This window comes from Hypanus sabinus, chromosome 12 (assembly GCF_030144855.1).
Source record: "Hypanus sabinus isolate sHypSab1 chromosome 12, sHypSab1.hap1, whole genome shotgun sequence".
NCBI lineage: Eukaryota > Metazoa > Chordata > Chondrichthyes > Myliobatiformes > Dasyatidae > Hypanus > Hypanus sabinus.
Window position 1 is genome coordinate 16,513,930 of NC_082717.1, and position 17,548 is coordinate 16,531,477.

At 41.2% G+C, this 17,548-nt stretch overlaps 1 protein-coding gene and 1 long non-coding RNA gene across 6 annotated transcripts in view; one reads left to right on the forward strand and one right to left on the reverse strand.

Moving 5' to 3' along the window:
- sdccag8 (SHH signaling and ciliogenesis regulator sdccag8) overlaps positions 1-17,548 on the reverse strand; it is a 415,457-nt gene that overhangs the window by 341,133 nt on the left and 56,776 nt on the right. For 3 of the 4 annotated variants that reach the window (XM_059985604.1, XM_059985605.1, XM_059985602.1), the window contains exons 6-8: positions 13,273-13,437; positions 12,491-12,555; positions 8,457-8,645 (exon numbers count right to left, since the gene is read on the reverse strand). In XM_059985604.1, the coding sequence (XP_059841587.1) occupies positions 8,457-8,645; positions 12,491-12,555; positions 13,273-13,437 (419 nt within the window). The remainder of the gene's footprint in view (positions 1-8,456; positions 8,646-12,490; positions 12,556-13,272; positions 13,438-17,548) is intronic. The other variant, XM_059985603.1, reaches the window with a different exon arrangement.
- LOC132402667 (uncharacterized) overlaps positions 1-17,548 on the forward strand; it is a 52,326-nt gene that overhangs the window by 19,264 nt on the left and 15,514 nt on the right. The gene's annotated exons all lie outside the window — the stretch shown is intronic.

Consider the following 17,548-nt stretch of genomic DNA (forward strand, 5'->3'; position numbering starts at 1 on the left):
TTAACAGTGAATTTTTTCTAGTAAGTCTGTGTGAGTATGAGTGTGTGTATGAGTTAATACATATGTGTATATACAGTATGCATACATAAAAATACTTGTGTATGTACATGTGTAATTGCGTATGTACTGTATATATAGTGTATCATCATCATTACAACCATCAAATGGCTTTCATAATTAAATTAATGAATTGACTGATGTAGGAAGGAACGAATGAACAAGTCCAAACACGTAAGAAACTCGTACGAGGTGGCGCCAATGCTGCTTTTTTGCAGTAGCTTTCGGTTCTTGGTGGTGTGAAGGTGTGTACATTGCGTCATCTCTTTTAAACGGTGTATCTGTCTTTGTATGCTGTAGAAACGAATCAGCATCGTTTTATTTATTTATTTATTATTATTATTTTAATATCAATGTTCTTTTTTTTACAATTTCTTAGTAATTTCTTCCTCAGAACTTTAACAGTCCTTCAGATCTTTTATTTTTCTCTTTCATGAATGCCATGTTCTTTGGAAGCTTGTTTAAACCAAATTAATGGTCTTTTAGGCTTCCTCCAGGTGAATAGGAGTTCACTTTTTGAATAATAAGAATTATATATCACCAAAGGGGGCATAAGGATTTTAGAGGTGATTAGGTGGGGCATGGCCAAAAAAAGGTTGGGAACCACTGGCCTAGAGAATCTGTGGACTTCTCTACCAGAGTAGGAAGTGGGGGGAAGGCAAGGTTAAGTCATTAAATATATTCAAGGAGGAAGTAGATACATTTTTTGATGACAAACGGATCAAGGGACCTCAGGAGTGGGTTGGGGAAGCAGCTGACCAACCCTGTTTGACTGATGAGCAGCCTAAAAGAGCGAAAGTCTGCTCCTCCTCCTGTATTCCTTCTTTCTAAATAAAAGAGAAACGCAAACCATAAGGAAGGCACTGTATGAGTACATGTTTTTGATTGCAATTATAAACCTTACAATTGGGTAGAGCTGACAATTGTAAACTCACATAATCGGATTAGAAGGAATTAAATCATCCATTTACATTTAATCCAATTCATTTAGTGACAAAATTAGGGAAGTTGAAAATGCAAAAATAGCAGACAGCAGAGCCACGGCCTTACAGCATAGGAGACCTAAGTTCAGTCCTGACTGCGTGTCTGTTATGTGTGGGAGTTCGTTCTCCCTGTGGTTGCATGGGTTTCCTCCAGGTGTTCCAGGTTCCACCAACATCCCAAAGGCATGTTGGTACATTTATTGGCCGAAGTATGTAGGTGAGAGGTAGAATCTGAGAAGAGTTCATGAGAACGTGGGGATTATGACAAGAATAAATTAAGATTAGCATAAATGCATGGCCAACGATCAGTGCAGACTCAATGGGCCAAACAGCCCATTTCAGTGCTGTTTCTCTCCAGGTTGCTAATAATTCAAGCAAGCAACCTAAAAAAATTATGCTTGTATGAAGATGCCAAGTCTTTGAACAAAGATGTTCAGATCCTATGGGATTTCCTGTTCCACAAAATTTACTTGGAAAGGCACCTAAATTTGTGTTTAAAAATATCATTTCATGTCAGAGATAATCCGGCTAATCTGGTGAAAATTTGTTGTTTTCTGGCAGCAGTACAATGCAAGACATAAAATGGCTTCAAGTTGCAAAATTAAATAAATAGTGCAAAAAATGAATGATGAGGTAATATTCATGCATTTATGAACCATTCAGAAATCTGATGTCTGAGGGAAAGAAGCTGTTTTTCAAACATTGAATGTGGGTCCTCAACTCCAGTAACAGTTCCTCAATGGAAGGAAATCAAAGACAGCATGTCCAGTCTTATGATGGATGCTGCCCTTGATATATCACCATTTGAAGATGCTCCTGAAGGCAAGGATGATTGTGTCTTTGATAGAACTGGCTGAGTCTACAACCCTTTGCAGTCTCTTACGATCATGTGAAATGAACCAGGCTGTGATGCAACCAGTCAGAATGCTTTCCAATATACATCTGTAGAAATTTGCAAGTCTTTGGTAATAGGCCAAATATCCTCAAACACCTAATGAAGTAGAGCTGGCATGCCTTTGTGCCTGTATCAATGTATTGGGCCTAGGATAGATCTTCTGAAATGTTGAAGCCCAGGAACTTGAAGCTGCTCAGCCTTTCTACCACTGACGCCTCAGTGAGGACTGGTGTATGTTCACCCAATTCCCCCTCGCTTGGTCCTGCTGACATTGAGAGGGAAGATGGCAATAGTTATGGAAACATGGTTTGTATGATTGCCTCTTCCTTCCATACACCTGTACTCAACCAGCAAGACAAATAAATCTAATAGTGACAGAAAGATGGCTTGGCGTCGGCGTGTAACATCATTCACACCGTCATAGCCAGACTACAAACCCAGTACTCGAGTGCCCTCATTACCATCTCGGGTGACTCCAACCACGTTACCATGGCTAGGACACTGTCCAACTTCACGCAGTACGTGAGCTGTACAACCAGAGGGGAGAGGACCCTGGACTTGAGGTATGCCAACGTTAAGGATGCTTACAGCTCCTCTCCCCTCCCCCCACTGGGAAGGTCAGATCACAACCTGGTGCATCTCAAACCCTGCTACGTGCCTCTGGTGAAGAGTAAACCTGCAACCTCGAGGTCAGTGAGGAAATGGTCGTGGGAGGCTTATGAGGCACTCCAGGATTGTTTTGAGGTGACAGACTGGCAGGCCCTCTGTGACCCACATGGAGAGGACATTGATGGGCTCACAGAGCGCATTACCGGTTACATCAACTTCTGTGTGGACTGCAATGTTCTGGCAAGAACTGTCCTTTGTTATTCAAATAACAAACCATGGGTAACAAAGGACATTAAGGACATCCTGAACACTAAAAAGAGGGCATTTAGAGATGGAAATAAGGAGGAGCTGAGGACGATACAGAGGGACCTGAAGGCCAAGATCAGGGAGGCTAAAGACAGGTGTAGGAGGAAGCTTGAGTGGAAACTCCAGCAGAACAACATAAAGAGAGGTCTGGAGTAGGATGAGGACCATCACTGGGTTCCGGCAAACCAGCAACAGAGGAGCTGAAGGCAGTGTGGACAGGGGCAACGAACTTAACCTGTTCTTCAACAGACTTGACACTGTGGCCCCTGCCCATCCCCCACGGCCCCCAACCAACACATACTCCACTCTCCCATCCTACCCCTCCTCACAGCCCCCCCACCCTGCCCTCGTGACTACACCCCTCCCACACCTGAAACCACCACAGTGGGCTTCACAGCTGAACAGGTGAGAAGACAGCTGAAATGTCTCCACCCAAACAAGGCTGCAGGCCCGGATGGTGTCAGCCCCAGGGTGCTCAAAGCCTGTGCCCCCCAGCTATGTGGAGTACTTCACCATGTTTTCAACCTGAGCCTGAGTCTCCAGAGCGTTCCTGTGCTGTGGAAGACACCCTGCCTTGTTCCTGTACCGAAGACGCCGCGCCCCAGTGGGTCCAATGACTACAGACCAGTGGCATTGACCTCCCACATCATGAAGACCCTGGACAGACTTGTTCTAGAGCAGCTCCGGCCTATGTTTAGGCCACACTTAGACCCCCTCCAGTTTGCCTATCAGCCCCGACTAGGAGTTGAGGATGCCATCATCTACCTGCTGAACCGTGTCTATGCCCACCTGGACAAGCCGGCGAGCTCTGTGAGGGTCATATTTTTTGACTTCTCCAGTGCGTTCAACATCATTCACCCTGCTCTGCTGGGTGAGAAGCTGACAGTGATGCAGGTGGATGCTTCCCTGGTGTCATGGATTATTGATTAGCTGACTGGCAGACCACAGTACGTGCGCTTGCAACACTGTGTGTCAGACAGAGTGGACAGCAGCACTGGGGCTCCACAGGGGTCTGTCCTGTCTCCCTTTCTCTTCACCATCTACACCTTGGACTTCAACTACTGCACAGAGTCTTGCCATCTTCAGAAGTTTTCTGATGACTCTGCCATAGTTGGATGCATCAGCAAGGGAGATGAGGCTGAGAACAGGGCTACAGAGGGAAACTTTGTCACATGGTGCAAGCAGAATCATCTGTAGCTTGATGTGAAAAAGACTAAGGAGCTGGTGGTGGACCTGAGGAGGGCTAAGGCACCGGTGACCCCTGTTTCCATCCAATTTGCATGTGGCTCAGGTAGTAATCCAGAGATAACTACTTTTTTGGTTCTGATTTTTAATTTAATCCCTAGGTGCTCAAATTCCCTTAGCAGAACCACTTTCTTCCTCCTACCCCATGGATAATGACAAATGGATCTTTCCCCTCCCACTACAAAATCCCCTGCAGGTCATAAGATGTCCTGAACCTGGGTACCAGGCAGGCAACACAGCCTTCGGGATACTCTATCATCCTCACTCTCAGTCACTCTCTCTTGTTTCTGACCACAGACCGAATTTGAGGTAATCTAATGTATGTGACTACCCCCGAAACAGAAAATCCAGGTAACTCTCTCCCTTCCTGCTGTGCCACAGTGTTTGAAGCTCAGATTCCAGGTCATCAAGTTTGAGCCTGAGTTCCTCGAGCAGCCGACACTTGCTGCAGACGTGGTCACCAGGAATCACAATGGGGTCTACCAGCTCTCACATCCCACATGTGCAGCTACAGCACATCACCTAATCCTGCTTCATCCCTACTTTATTTAATTAGCTGTAACTTAGTGACTTTTTATTCAACCATACGAAAGCTATACCTGCTGCTTACCTGTGCCTCCTCACTGAAGCCTCTTGAGCCAAAGCCTCAAGTTCCCACTCCTACACTGGTCCCCTCACACAATGGCTACTCTGCTTTGACCCTGCTTTATTTTTATTTGCTCCTGCTAATAAATGGCAAATTGATTGGTCCACTGCTAATATGCTGAGCCCTGCAAAATGCTCCTTTTTTAAAACCCTTATTCCCGAAGTGTGCAAAGCTCTGCCTCTCTTAGAATCAATTAGTCCGCAGCTAATGTGTTGAGCCCTCCTTTTGTAACTCTTCTCCCAGACCTGTGCATAGCTCTTTCTTTGAATAGACTGGTCCGCTGCTAATGCGTCAAGCCCCGTAAAACACTTTTTTAAAACTCTTCTCCTCGACCTGTGCAAAGCCCTCTCTCTCTGCAAATTGATTGGTCCACCACTAGTGCGCCCAGCCCTGTGAAACGCTCCTTTTTTAAACTCTTCTCGATCTGTGCAAAGCTCTCTCTCTCTCTCTCTCTCTGAATCGATAGGTCTGCTGCTAACTTCCCTCCAGCAATGATTGTATATGTTGCTCTTATTTTCCAGTACATTACATTTTATTGCAAGAATAAACATTTTGCTCTTGGCAGCTGGTCCTTTAGATTCTTCTTATGAGACTCATTATTTAGTTTAAAATATTGTGAATTTTATAAACTGTGGGAACCCTGCAAAAGATTACTATCATCATAAGTTACAGATGGACTGCTGGTAGCTTAAAAAATACAATATGCTTCCAAACTTTGATAACTTGTCATACAAATAAGGAAGACTTTGACATACAGGCAACCAGTGTGCTTGGGTTACAGAAACATGCTCTTACAGAATTCACAAATAACAAATTGAGATACAAGTTAAAATTCACTCACAGAATTTAAATAAAAATAAATAGACACTATTTTTTCCCAACTTGCTTTTCTTGACACATGTAGATAGTGCAGCTTTGCAAATTCAAATCCCTTCCCAAACCTGATCCCCACCTACACTCCCCACTCCCTACCTCCAGCGTATCCAGTGCATTTTTTTTTGAACGCCATTGTAGAATTATCTTAAGAGACAGTTATCTGAAATTCAAACATTATTTGTGTAATAATTTGCACAATTCAGCCTACTATTTTTTGTCGTACTTTATATAAACAATGACCCTTGTGGTGAATCAGGCAGCAACTTTGCCGTTTCTTTAGCATTTTGTCCGTTTTTTAAAAGGCCGAGTTGCTAGCTTGATGCTCAACCCAGGATGGATGGAAAGCATACAAGGAGCTGGCTGATTTGAATCTGGGTCCACTTGCCTCAAAGTCCGGTGTGGATGCCACTACACCACCAGCCAGCTACTACAAACAATAGTGAATACTGAAAATGGAGGAGAAAGATAGAGGAGAATGTGAGGAGTTGAGTTTTGGGGAAACTTTCAGAAAGGAGAGATGGGCGTGGTTTTGAGGAACAGAAACAATTTCAAAATACAGGGGCGAGTTGACAAGGTTGACTAGGAATATTGGAACATACAAGGAAATCACAGAATACGTAAGGCCAACAACATGGATGGTTGATTAAGGACATCTGCTCTACACTCAAAGAACAGCAATGTGGACATGGGACAGAAAGCATCCAGGGTGTAGGCTTCCACTCCGCACTCGAGGGCCAGTGAAGTGACTGTTGATGAAGGACATCCATCGATGCTGGGTTGACAAGCACTGTGGATAAGGACCACCGAGGATGAGAGCTGGTGGCTCACCAGGTCAGCTGTCCTCTCAGATTAGTGTGTCCCGGGATCAGACATCCATCTAAGCAGGAGGCACTAGGGCTGGCGAGTCGGAAGTTCAAGGCCTGGAATGGTGCTCCTCGGTAGCATAGTGGCTAGCGTGATGCTATTACAGCTCAGGGCGTTGGTGTTCAGAGTTCAATCCAGGTATCCTGGAATGCGTGGGTTTCCTCCAGTTTTCCTCCCACAGTTGGACAGATACATGGATGGCAGAAATATGGAGGGCTATGGTCAGACAGCAGGTCGATGGACTAGATGGGCCAAAGGGCCTGTTTAGTGCTGTTCTTTTCTATTACTCTATTCCAAAGATGTACTGGTTGGTAGGTTAATAAGGTCATTGTAAATTGCCCCGTGATTAGGTTACAGTAAAAAATCAGGGGGTTGCTGGTGTTGTGGCTCAAAGGGACGGAAGGACCTATTCCACACTGCGTCTCTAAACAAAATAAAAATAACTAAAAATATGCGGCCCTGTCACTGGCGAGTCCGGAGTTCAGGGTCCCATGATCAGATTGTCCTGGGGTCAGTACAGAGTATTGAAGCCTGGAGGTCAGTCGAAAATCCAGAAGTTGAAGCCCAGTAACTGATGCCCCGGGTCCACGAACACCGGAAAGGGCAATCACCCATTGTCTGTCACCGAGTCCGCAAATGCATTGGAGGCTGCAGGCCTGACATGGGGCTGGAGAACTGTCTACGTGTATGAGTGGGTGTGTGGCTGGGTGGGAGTGAGGAAAGAGTTGTTCTGCAGCTGTTGTTTGCTTGTTTGTTGTGCTCTGTGCTGTTTTGCTGAACATTATGGACATGCTACGTTGGTGCCAGATTGTATGGCAACACTTGCGGCTGCCCGCAACACATCCTTAGACTGTGATGGTTGTCAATGCAAACGATGCACTTCACTGTATGTTTCAATGCACATGTGATTAACCTAGCAAACTGGAGAAAAACTGATGAATGGAGCAAGATTTGGGTGAGATTTAAATTCAAAGTAGATAATTTAAATTGGTGAATAAACAGTTAACTGAAATTATTAGGATGATGGCATTAGTATTATAGGGATATAAATCAGAAGCACCCAAAGTGCTCTGGGTTTACCCTTCCATTCAGCAGTTTATTAATGTTTAGAAAAATACTAGGAATAACAGATACATCTTGAACAGATGTTCAAGCTCCTGTCCAGTTCCCCAATTTATTACCTCAAAGGTGCTTTGAACAATTTTCTCATTGTACAACTATCCGTTAAAAATATAACTCATTCCAACTATCCCAGCCACTGGAACTTCTTGGGGGGAGGATATACTCTATTTCTAATACCTTAATATCAAAATATGGTCTGATGTCATTCCTGAATGGGCTGACTGTAAATCTGAACACCACCCACCTATTAATGATTCTGCATATGCACCCAGTGGTCAGTCACTTTATTCGGCACTGGGTGTAGAACCTGCTGTGACCTTCTACTGCAAAAGGTTTGGAAATGTTATGTTCTTCTGCACACCACTGTTGTTACACGTGGTTATTTAAGTTACTGTCATCTTCCTGTCAGCTTAAACTAGTCTGAACATTCTCATTAACAAAGCATTTTCGTCTACAGAACTGCCACTCACTGTATATTTCTCAGCTTCTCGCACCATTCTATGTAAATTCTAGAAACTATTGTATCTGAAAGTACTAAGAGGTCAGCAGTCTTTGAGGTGCTCAAGCCACCCATCACAATCATTCCACAGTCAAGTCACTTAAATCACATTTCTTCCCCATTCCAATGCTTGGTCTGAACAACAAATGAACCTCTTGACCATGTCTTCATGCTTTTATGCATTGAATTGCTGCCACATAACTGGCTGATTAGGTATATGCATTAATCAGCATGCATACAGGTGTACCTAACAAAGTGGCCACTTTGTTAATTATGTTTGTTAATTAATCAGGTACAAATAAGGAGAGGGCAATTCCTAAATATGGAATTATATGTAATTTGGAGCATACTTACTTTTTCAACGAGTCTATAGTCTGCATGTGTACGTTGCTATGAGTCCGGGCCATAACTGCCTCATGCTGGGCACATTTCAAACATAAGCCCCCAACACGATCTGCACTGTTTGCAGCAATCAGCAGCTCCTGGTGTTTTAATCGTTCTATGAACTCTTGACATTGCTTTTGAGATTCCAATAGGTCTTTTCTAGTATTGAACAATAAAAGAAATGTTTCAATAATTATATTCATTGTTAATTACATATAAAATAAAGGGGAAGCACAACCTAAATAAATGCAATCAAATATAAAACTTTCATGATAGGAAGGTAATGAAAATTAATTTGGGTAGCATACATAAAGCCAACATTCTGGAGTGGCACCAAAGCACCATGATTATAGTTGCTGCTAATAAAGGACACTAATCTGATTTCACAACTACACAAGGGAGATCTTGGTTGCCAGTGTCATTACCAGAGTTATGCTAAATTAGCTCCTCCAGAGGCAGAGTAGCTTCTCCTGAATCCAACATCTAGGATGCATACATTCCTTACTTTGTGTCCGCAGCAAGAGAAAAGCAAGGAGCAACAACACTATCTGTGGTCTTTTCCAAAACCTTGGTCAATTGCGAGGAATTTGGTCAATAAGACCAAAGAACTGATTGCAGAGTTCAGAAAGGGTAAAACGAGGGAACACATACAGTCCAAATAGAGGGATCAGAAGTGGGGAGAGTGAGCAATTTCAAGTTCCTGGGTGTCAATACCTCTGAGGACTTAAGCTGGACCCAGCATACTGATGCAGCTATAAAGAAGACAAGATGGCAGCTATACTTCATTAGGACTTTAAGGAGATTTGGTTTGTTACAAAAAACACTCTCAAATTTCTACAGACGTACCATGGAGAACAATCTAACTGGCTGTATCACTGCCTGGTATTGTGGGTGGTGGGATGGAAGCTGCAGGGAGTTGTTCAATTAGTCAGCTCCATCATGGACACTAGCCTTTGTAGGTACTTGGAGACTAATGATAAAATAAGTCAAAGTCAGTATGGTTTCTGTAAAGTGAAATATTGCCTGACAAATTTGAGGGCTGGCACAAATAGTTAAGGAAAATGTCATGGCAGAGCTTAGTCAGGACAGACTGGAGACCTTGTCTAATGAGGTGTTATAGTTGGAACTGAAAAATAAGAAATGAATGACCAGTTAATGGGGCTATGTTACAGACCACCTAAAAGTCTGAGGGATTGAGAGGAACAAATTTGTAAAGAGATCGCAGACTGTTTCAAGAAATAGTCTGTTATAGTAGGCGATTTTAACTTTCCACATATTTACTGCGACTCCCATATTGTAAAAGGGATAGAGTTTGTCAAATATGTATGGGAAATTTTCCTTAATCAGTACGTAACAGTCCAAACGAGAATGTAAGCAATACTTGATCTGCTATTCAGGAATGAGAAGTCGTGTGGTGAATACCTTGCATCTAGTGATCATAATGCTTTTAGTTTCAAAGTCAATATTGAAAAGGATAGGTCTGGGCCATGGTTTGAGATTTAATTGGAGAAAGGTCAATTTTCATGGTATCAGAAAGGATATGGCAAGTGTGGATTGGGACGGGCTGTGTCCCGGGAAAGGTGTACTTGTTAGATGGGAGTACTTCAAAAGTGAAATTTTGAGAGTACAAAGCCTCTATGGGACTATCAGAAATATAAGTAAAGATAATAAGAGTAAGGAAAATTTGTTTTCAAGAGATATTGAGGCTCTGGTTAAGAGGGAAAAAAGGAGGTGCATAGCAGATATAGGCAAATAGGAACAAATTAGGTGATTATGAAGTACATGAAATACAAGAGAACACTTAAGAAAGAAATCAGGAAAGTTAAAAGAAGGCATGGAGTTGTTTCTAGGTGAAGGAGAATCCTAAGGAATTCTACAGGCATGTTAAGAGCAAAAGAGTTGCTAGTGACAAAAATTGGTCCTTTGGAAGACCAGAATGGTAACCCATGGTTGGAGCTAAAAGAGATGGGGGAGATCTTAAGTGCATTCTTTGCATTTGTATTTATTTGGGAGAGGGATACGGAGTCTATAGAAGTGAAGCAATGTGGCATGAACTTCACGGTCCCTGTACAGATTACAGACGAGGAAGTGTTTGCTACCCTGAGGCAATTCAGGGTAGTTAAATCCCCAGGGCCACCCAAGACTTTGTGGGAGAAGCCAGAGAGTGGTAGCAGCGAGTTGACTCTCTGACTGGAGGCCTTTGACTAGTGGGGTGCTGTAGGGATCAGTCCTGGGTCTGTTTGTCATCTATATCAATGATCTAGATGATAATGTGATTAACTGAATCAGTGAATAGTGAATAACTCAATAGCTTTGTGAATAACGCCAAGATTGGGGGGGGGGGGGGTAGTGGTTTTGGGAGGAAGATTGTCATGCCTTGCAGTGAGATCTGGACCAGCTGGAAAAATAGGTTGAAAAAATGGCAAATGGAATTTAATGCAGACAAGTGAGGTGTTGCACTTCGGAAGGACCATTCAGGGTCGGTCTTGAACAGTGAACAGTAGGGCACTGTGGAGTGTGGTAGAACAAAGGGATCTGGAAATGCAGGTCCATAATTCATTGAAATTGGTGTCACAGGTGGATAGGGATGTAAAGAAAGCTTTTGGTACATCGGCCTTCATAAATCAAGGTACTGAGTACAGGATAAGGGATGTTATGTTGAAGTTGTACAAGACATTAGTGAGGTCTAATTTAGAGTACTGTTTTTTATTCTGGTCACCTACCTATAGAAAAGATGTAAATAAGGTTGAAAGAGAACTGAGAAAATTTACAAAGAATTTGCAGGGTCTGTAGGACCTGAGTTATAAGGAAAGATTGATTGGGTTAGGATGTTTGAGATGTTTGAATAGGTTCATGGATGGTAGAGGTTTAGAGGGCTATGGTCCCGGTGCAAATCAACGGGAGAAGTCAGTTTAAATGGTCCAATATGGACCAGATGGGCTGAAGGGCCCATTTTTGTGCTGTACTATTTTATGACTCTGTTTTTCAGCTTTGATCACAAATTCCCAGGATGAGACGCTGGAAAATATGTACTGCTTCCCATACCTTTGGAACCACCTCTAAGCAAAGTCAAATATTGATGAAATTCACATCTCTTTCAATATTTTTTCTGATTTTAGCAAGAGTGAAAGAAAGATTGTTTGATGATGTGTACCATCATTGTTGTTGTGATGGGAGATTTTAACTTTCCTAATATTGAATGGCATCTCCTTAGCACAAGGGGTCTAGATGGGGTGGAGTTTGTTAGGTGTGTTCAGGAAGGTTTCTTGATGCAATATGTAGATAAGCCAACTAGGACGTACTTGATCTGGTATTAGGAAATGAACCTAGTTAGGTGTCAGATCTCTTGGTGGGAGAGCATTTTGGAGGTAGCGACCACAACTCTGTCTCCTTCAGCATTTGCTGGAGAGAGATAGCAGCAGACAATAGAACCCTAATTCTATTGTATTCCTGTAAAATGTTTGCAAGAAAATAAATCTCAAGGTAGTGTGTGTGTGTATATATATACACACACATACACACACACACCTTGGTAACAAACTTACATTTGACTTTGACTCACCTATACCCCAAGCATCTCTTTCTCCCCCTTTGGCAGAGTCTGGAAGTCCCACATTGGCCTCATCAGCAAATAAAACTTAAAATAAACAACAGATGGTGGACTAGAAGGGCCGAGATGGCCTGTTTCCATGTTGAAATTGTTATGTGGTTATCTAAAACAAGACCACAAAATGTTGGAAGCACTCAGCAAATCAGGTGCTCTGGGCAAAGAAAAGCAGATTGAAAACTTCATTTTCTATTAAATGTTTCTCTTTCAACAAATGGTACCTGACCTGCTAAGTCTGTCCAGCATTTTTGTTTATGGCTTTGTACATCATCTCAAACCCATAAAACTACAGTGGAGATAAATCACATTTGATTGCAAGGAAACAAAGAGCATCACGAGTGACTACACTGGTTTCATATTAATTAAAGGGAACTTTATTTCAATAAAATTCTTTTACCTTAATAATGAAACTTGTATCTCCAGAGTTGCTGTCTTCCCTTCATATAGACTCTCTAGATTTTCCTGAAAAGGAAAATGAAGTTACTTTCAAGTGAGATTTCTAATCACATTACAACTTGGTTCTGATGAAAGGTCACTGTTATTCCTTCCATAAACAGCTGAGTATTTCTAACAGCTTGTTTTTAATGATCCTTCTCTGAATCTTAAGAAGAGTTTGAGACAGCGAATCAATAATTTTCCCTGACTTATGCTTAAACAATCATCTGACGGCTACCCAGTTGGAATGAACATTAAATTCTCCAACTTGTGGTAACTGTTTCCCCTTTCTCTCTCCTCCTGAACCAAGTCCCCTATCACCATGTTGTTTTCCCTCCTCCATCTGCCAATCACACACTCCTCCAATCAGGTTCCCCTTCTCACTTCCTACTCTTTATTCATTTCTCCACATCCCTCTCTTATCAGATTTCATTATCTTCAGCCCCTTGTTATTTCCATCTGTCACCACCAAGCGCCTGATGCTGTTCCTACTCTCCCCACCCACCTAGATCAACTTATTGTCTGTAGCTCTTGTTCCACCCCTTCCTTCTACCTTTTTCTAATGATTTTCTCCCCTCAACCTTTCAGACCAGATGAAGCGTCTCAACCCAAAGCACCGACTATTTATCTCCCTCCACAGATGCTGCCTGACCTCTAGCAGTTTATGTGCTGCTCCAGATTTCAGCATCTGTAGTCTCTAATGTTTCTCTCCAAAATAAAAGTACACACACACACACTACTCACTACTTCCTGCTGCCACTTCTTGATTGCTTCTGCAATCGTACTGCACTCATGTTGTGGCAGAGTTGAACACGGCTGATCCTGTTGCTTCAATGGTGAAGAAGTCTGATATACCTTGAGTGAGCTGGTGGGGATTTGATCTCCTGGACAAGCACTTTTTGACTGCTGCTGGAAAGGTTCATAAAGATTACCCAGTATTAGAAATCACAAAAACTTGAAGGAAATAAAACACATTTATCGATGGTATTTACCCATAGGGTAAAAAAGACTTAACAAAAAAGTGTTTTAGAAGGAATGCAGTGGAAACTATCAAAATGTTATCAAGGTTTTAAAGTGCAGAGATGTTGCCCAAGAGCAGGGGGCAGGGAAAAATTGGTGAGAGGCATTGAAATTTAAGATAGGCTGGAATCAGAATCAGGTTCAATATCACTAGCATGTTGTGAAATTTGATGTTTTGAGGCAGCACAATAAAAAACTGTAAAATAAAGTATTTAAGAAGTTAAATTTAATAAGTAGTGCAAAAAGAGAAAATAAGTAATGATGTATTGTTCATGGGTTCAATGCCCATTCAGAAATCTGATGGCAAAGAGAAAGAAGCTGTTCCTGAACTGTTGAGAGTATGCTTTCAGGCTTCTGTACTTCTTCCCTGATGCAGCAATGAGAAGAGGGCATGACCTGGGTGATGGCAGTCAAATAGAGTTGGTAAGTTGAAAGTAATCAGCACTATAAGTAGATCAACACAGATTTGAGATTATAGTTCAGCATTTAATACCATCATTCCCACAATACTGATTGAGAAGTTGCAGAACCTGGGCCTCTGTACCTTCTTTTGCAATTGGATCCTTGACTTCTTAACTGGAAGACCATAATCTATGTAGATTGCTGATAACATATCCTCCTCACTGACAATCAACACTGGCACTCCTCAGGGGTGTGTGCTTAGCACACTGCTCTACTCTCTATATACACATGACTGTATGACTAGGATTAGCTCAAATACCATCTATAAATTTGCTGATGACACAACCATTATTGGTAGAATCTCAGGTGGTGATGAGAGGGTGTACAGGAGAGATATGCCAACTAGTGGTTTAGTGCCGCAGCAACAGCCTGGAACTCAATGTCAGTAAGATGAAAGAGCTGATTGTGGACTTCAGTAAGACGAAAGAACACATACAAATCCTCAGAGGGATCAGAAGTGGAGAGAGTGAGCAGTTTCAAATTCCTGGCTGTCAAGATCTCCGAGGATCCAACCTTGTCCCACCATATTGATGTAGTTACAAAGAAGGCAAGACAGAAGCTATATTTTATTAGGATGTTTGAAGAGATTTGGCATGCAACAAATACACTCAAAAACTTCTATAGTTGTACGGTGGAGAACATTCTGACAGGCTGCATCACTGTCTGGTATGGAGGGGCTATAGCACAGGACCGAAAGAAGCTGCAGAAGATTGTAAATCTAGTCAGCTCCATCTTGGGTACCAGCCTATAAAGAACCCCGGACATCTTCAGGGAGTGGTGTCTCAGAAAGACAGCGTTCATTATTAAGGTCTTCCAGCATCCAGGGCATGCCTTTTTCTCAGTGCTACCATCAGGTAGGAAGTACACACTCAGCAATTCAGGAACAGCTTTTTCCCTCTTTGCCATCTGATTCCTAAATGGACATTGAATCCTTGGACACTCCCACACTCTTTTAAAAAAATGTACAGTATTTTTGGTTTTTGCACTTTTTAAAAATCTATTGAATATACATAATTGATTTATTTATTATTTATTTGAGAAAACATATATTTATTTTTTCTCTCTGCTAGATTATATATTACATTGAACTGCTGCTGCTAAGTTAATACATTTCACATCACATGCACATGCAGTTCAACTCTTTGAGTGATTATGCAGAAAGTTTCAAGTTAATAACTCATCAGAGTGATTGATAAGTTTGTGGCCCAGGTAGAAGGAAATGAGTTATTACTTCAAACTTTCTGTATAATCACTCAAAGAGTTGACCTGCATGTGTGTAATGAGAGCTGTATAACTCACCTCCTTCCAGCTTAGGCCACGAACTTATCAATCACCCCTGTTGTGGATACTTTTTGGAGGTCCAATATTTGTATACTCCACAACCGCTGGACTAAGTGTGTAAATGTAGGATGGGACTATGTTGAAAAATACATGTGCTCGGTTTTCTAAAATTGACTCCTTCTATCTTAGGCCACAAACTTATCAATCACCCCTCGTATATTGCCCAGACTATTATTTCTCTTTCAGACCCTACCAATAGAGATTAACCAAAATCAATTCAATGAATGGAACAAAATGCTATTAAGATACATATTGCAAGGTTAAAGGTCTAGAGTTTGTCTCAAAACTTCGCAATTAGCCAAGAAAATGTGGGGGGTGGGGCCTACCCTCTCTTAGAGAATATTCTGCAGCACAGTTGAGAGCTGTGATATGCTAGTGCACCCCATCATATGACGCTCAATAGAAAAATATTGAAGAGAGGATACTTTCCATCCCCATAAGGCAATTTTGGCTGATAACAATCTACTCAGTTACATAATTACTACTGATAACCCATGGGTGAAATGGACTCTCAAAATATGGAAAACCATTATAAAAGAATATTGCAATTTTTAAATGGTGTGCATATGACTTGGATTTTACGCTGAATAAACTGGATGCTAGATTTAAGGACTGGACAGCTAAAGAAATAACAGTTCTTTGCAATATGGTGAAAGAAGGAACACTGTTCAGTTTTGAAATGCTTAAAGAAAAACACTTAATAGAAAAACAAGACTTTAATTGACATATGCAGATGCGACAATATGTTAATAGGAGGGTTAAAAATGTAACCATGGCAAGAACATGTTTGATAGAGTTACTTAGAAAAGCCTTTAATTCAGATAATGGTAGTAGAATCATTTCAAACTTGTATAAAGGTTTGCCAAATCTTAAAATGTATTCGACTTGATACATTAAAACAAAATGGGAGAAAGAAGGAGGGATAATTATATCTGAGGAAGAATGGACAATAATATGGAGGTATCAATGAAAGTGTACCAGTTCACAGAAATGAAGGGAGTTTGGATGGAAAAACTTGGTAAGATATTTTATTACACCCTCTCAGAAATCCCATTTGATAGTAACCTCCCCTGTTTGTTGGAGAAATTGTGGAAATCAAAATGCAACCTATCCTCATATTTTCGGGGATTGCCTCATTATCAAAGACTTTTGGAGTGGGATACACAATGCCCTACAAGACCTTCAGAATGCCTTTAAAATACCTTTAGAAAGTAAGACCATATATTTTGGGTATGAACTTCAAGAATGGTTGAAAAGAGATAAATATTTAATGACTATATTGCTGGTGGCTGGTAAAAAGATTCTTACCAGGAAATGGTTATCACAGGAGAGCCCAACTTTAAACGCATGGATGGAAATTACAATGGACATTTACAAAATGGAGAAGATAACAGTATCTGTTAATCATAAGCTGGAACAATTTGATTCATACTGGGAAAAATGATTTAACTACATAACATTTCATAGGCCTGACTTTATTCTCACAAATCAATGAATATGTTGTAAAAAAAAGACTCCCTTGTACATAGTTTTTTTCCTTTTGCTTGTTCTTTCTTTCCTCTCTTCTCTATAAGTGTACACTTCAGATAAATATTATGTGGAGATTTGTGGCAAATATGAATATATGATATATATGTACAGTATCTAAAATACATCTTATGGAAATGTTTGTTTTATGATGAACTTCAATAAAAAATAAATTACAAAAAAAACTGTCTACTGTAAGGATGATGGATTCAGTTCCTCAGTAGGTGGAAAAGTACAGTGCCTATAAAAAGTATTCACCCCATTGGATGTTTATATATTTTATTGTTTTACAACATTGAATCACAGTGGATTTAATTTGGTTTTAGAAGTCACATAGTTAGTTAAATGGAGATTACCATGTGCAATCAAAGTGTTTCAATTGATTGTACTGAAACTATACCTGAATCTTGAAGGTTCAACTGTTGATGAGTCAGTATCCTGGCAAAAACTACACCATGAAGACAAGAGAACACTCTAAGCAACTCTGCAAATAGGTTACTGAAAAGCACAAGTTGGGAGATGGATACAAGAGAATTTCCAAGTCAATGAATATTCCTTGGAATACAGTTAAGTCAATCAACAAGAAATGGACAGAATACGACACAGCTGTAATTCTGCCTAGAGCAGGCCATCCTCAAAAGCTGAGTGACCTTGAAAGAAGGGGTCAGGT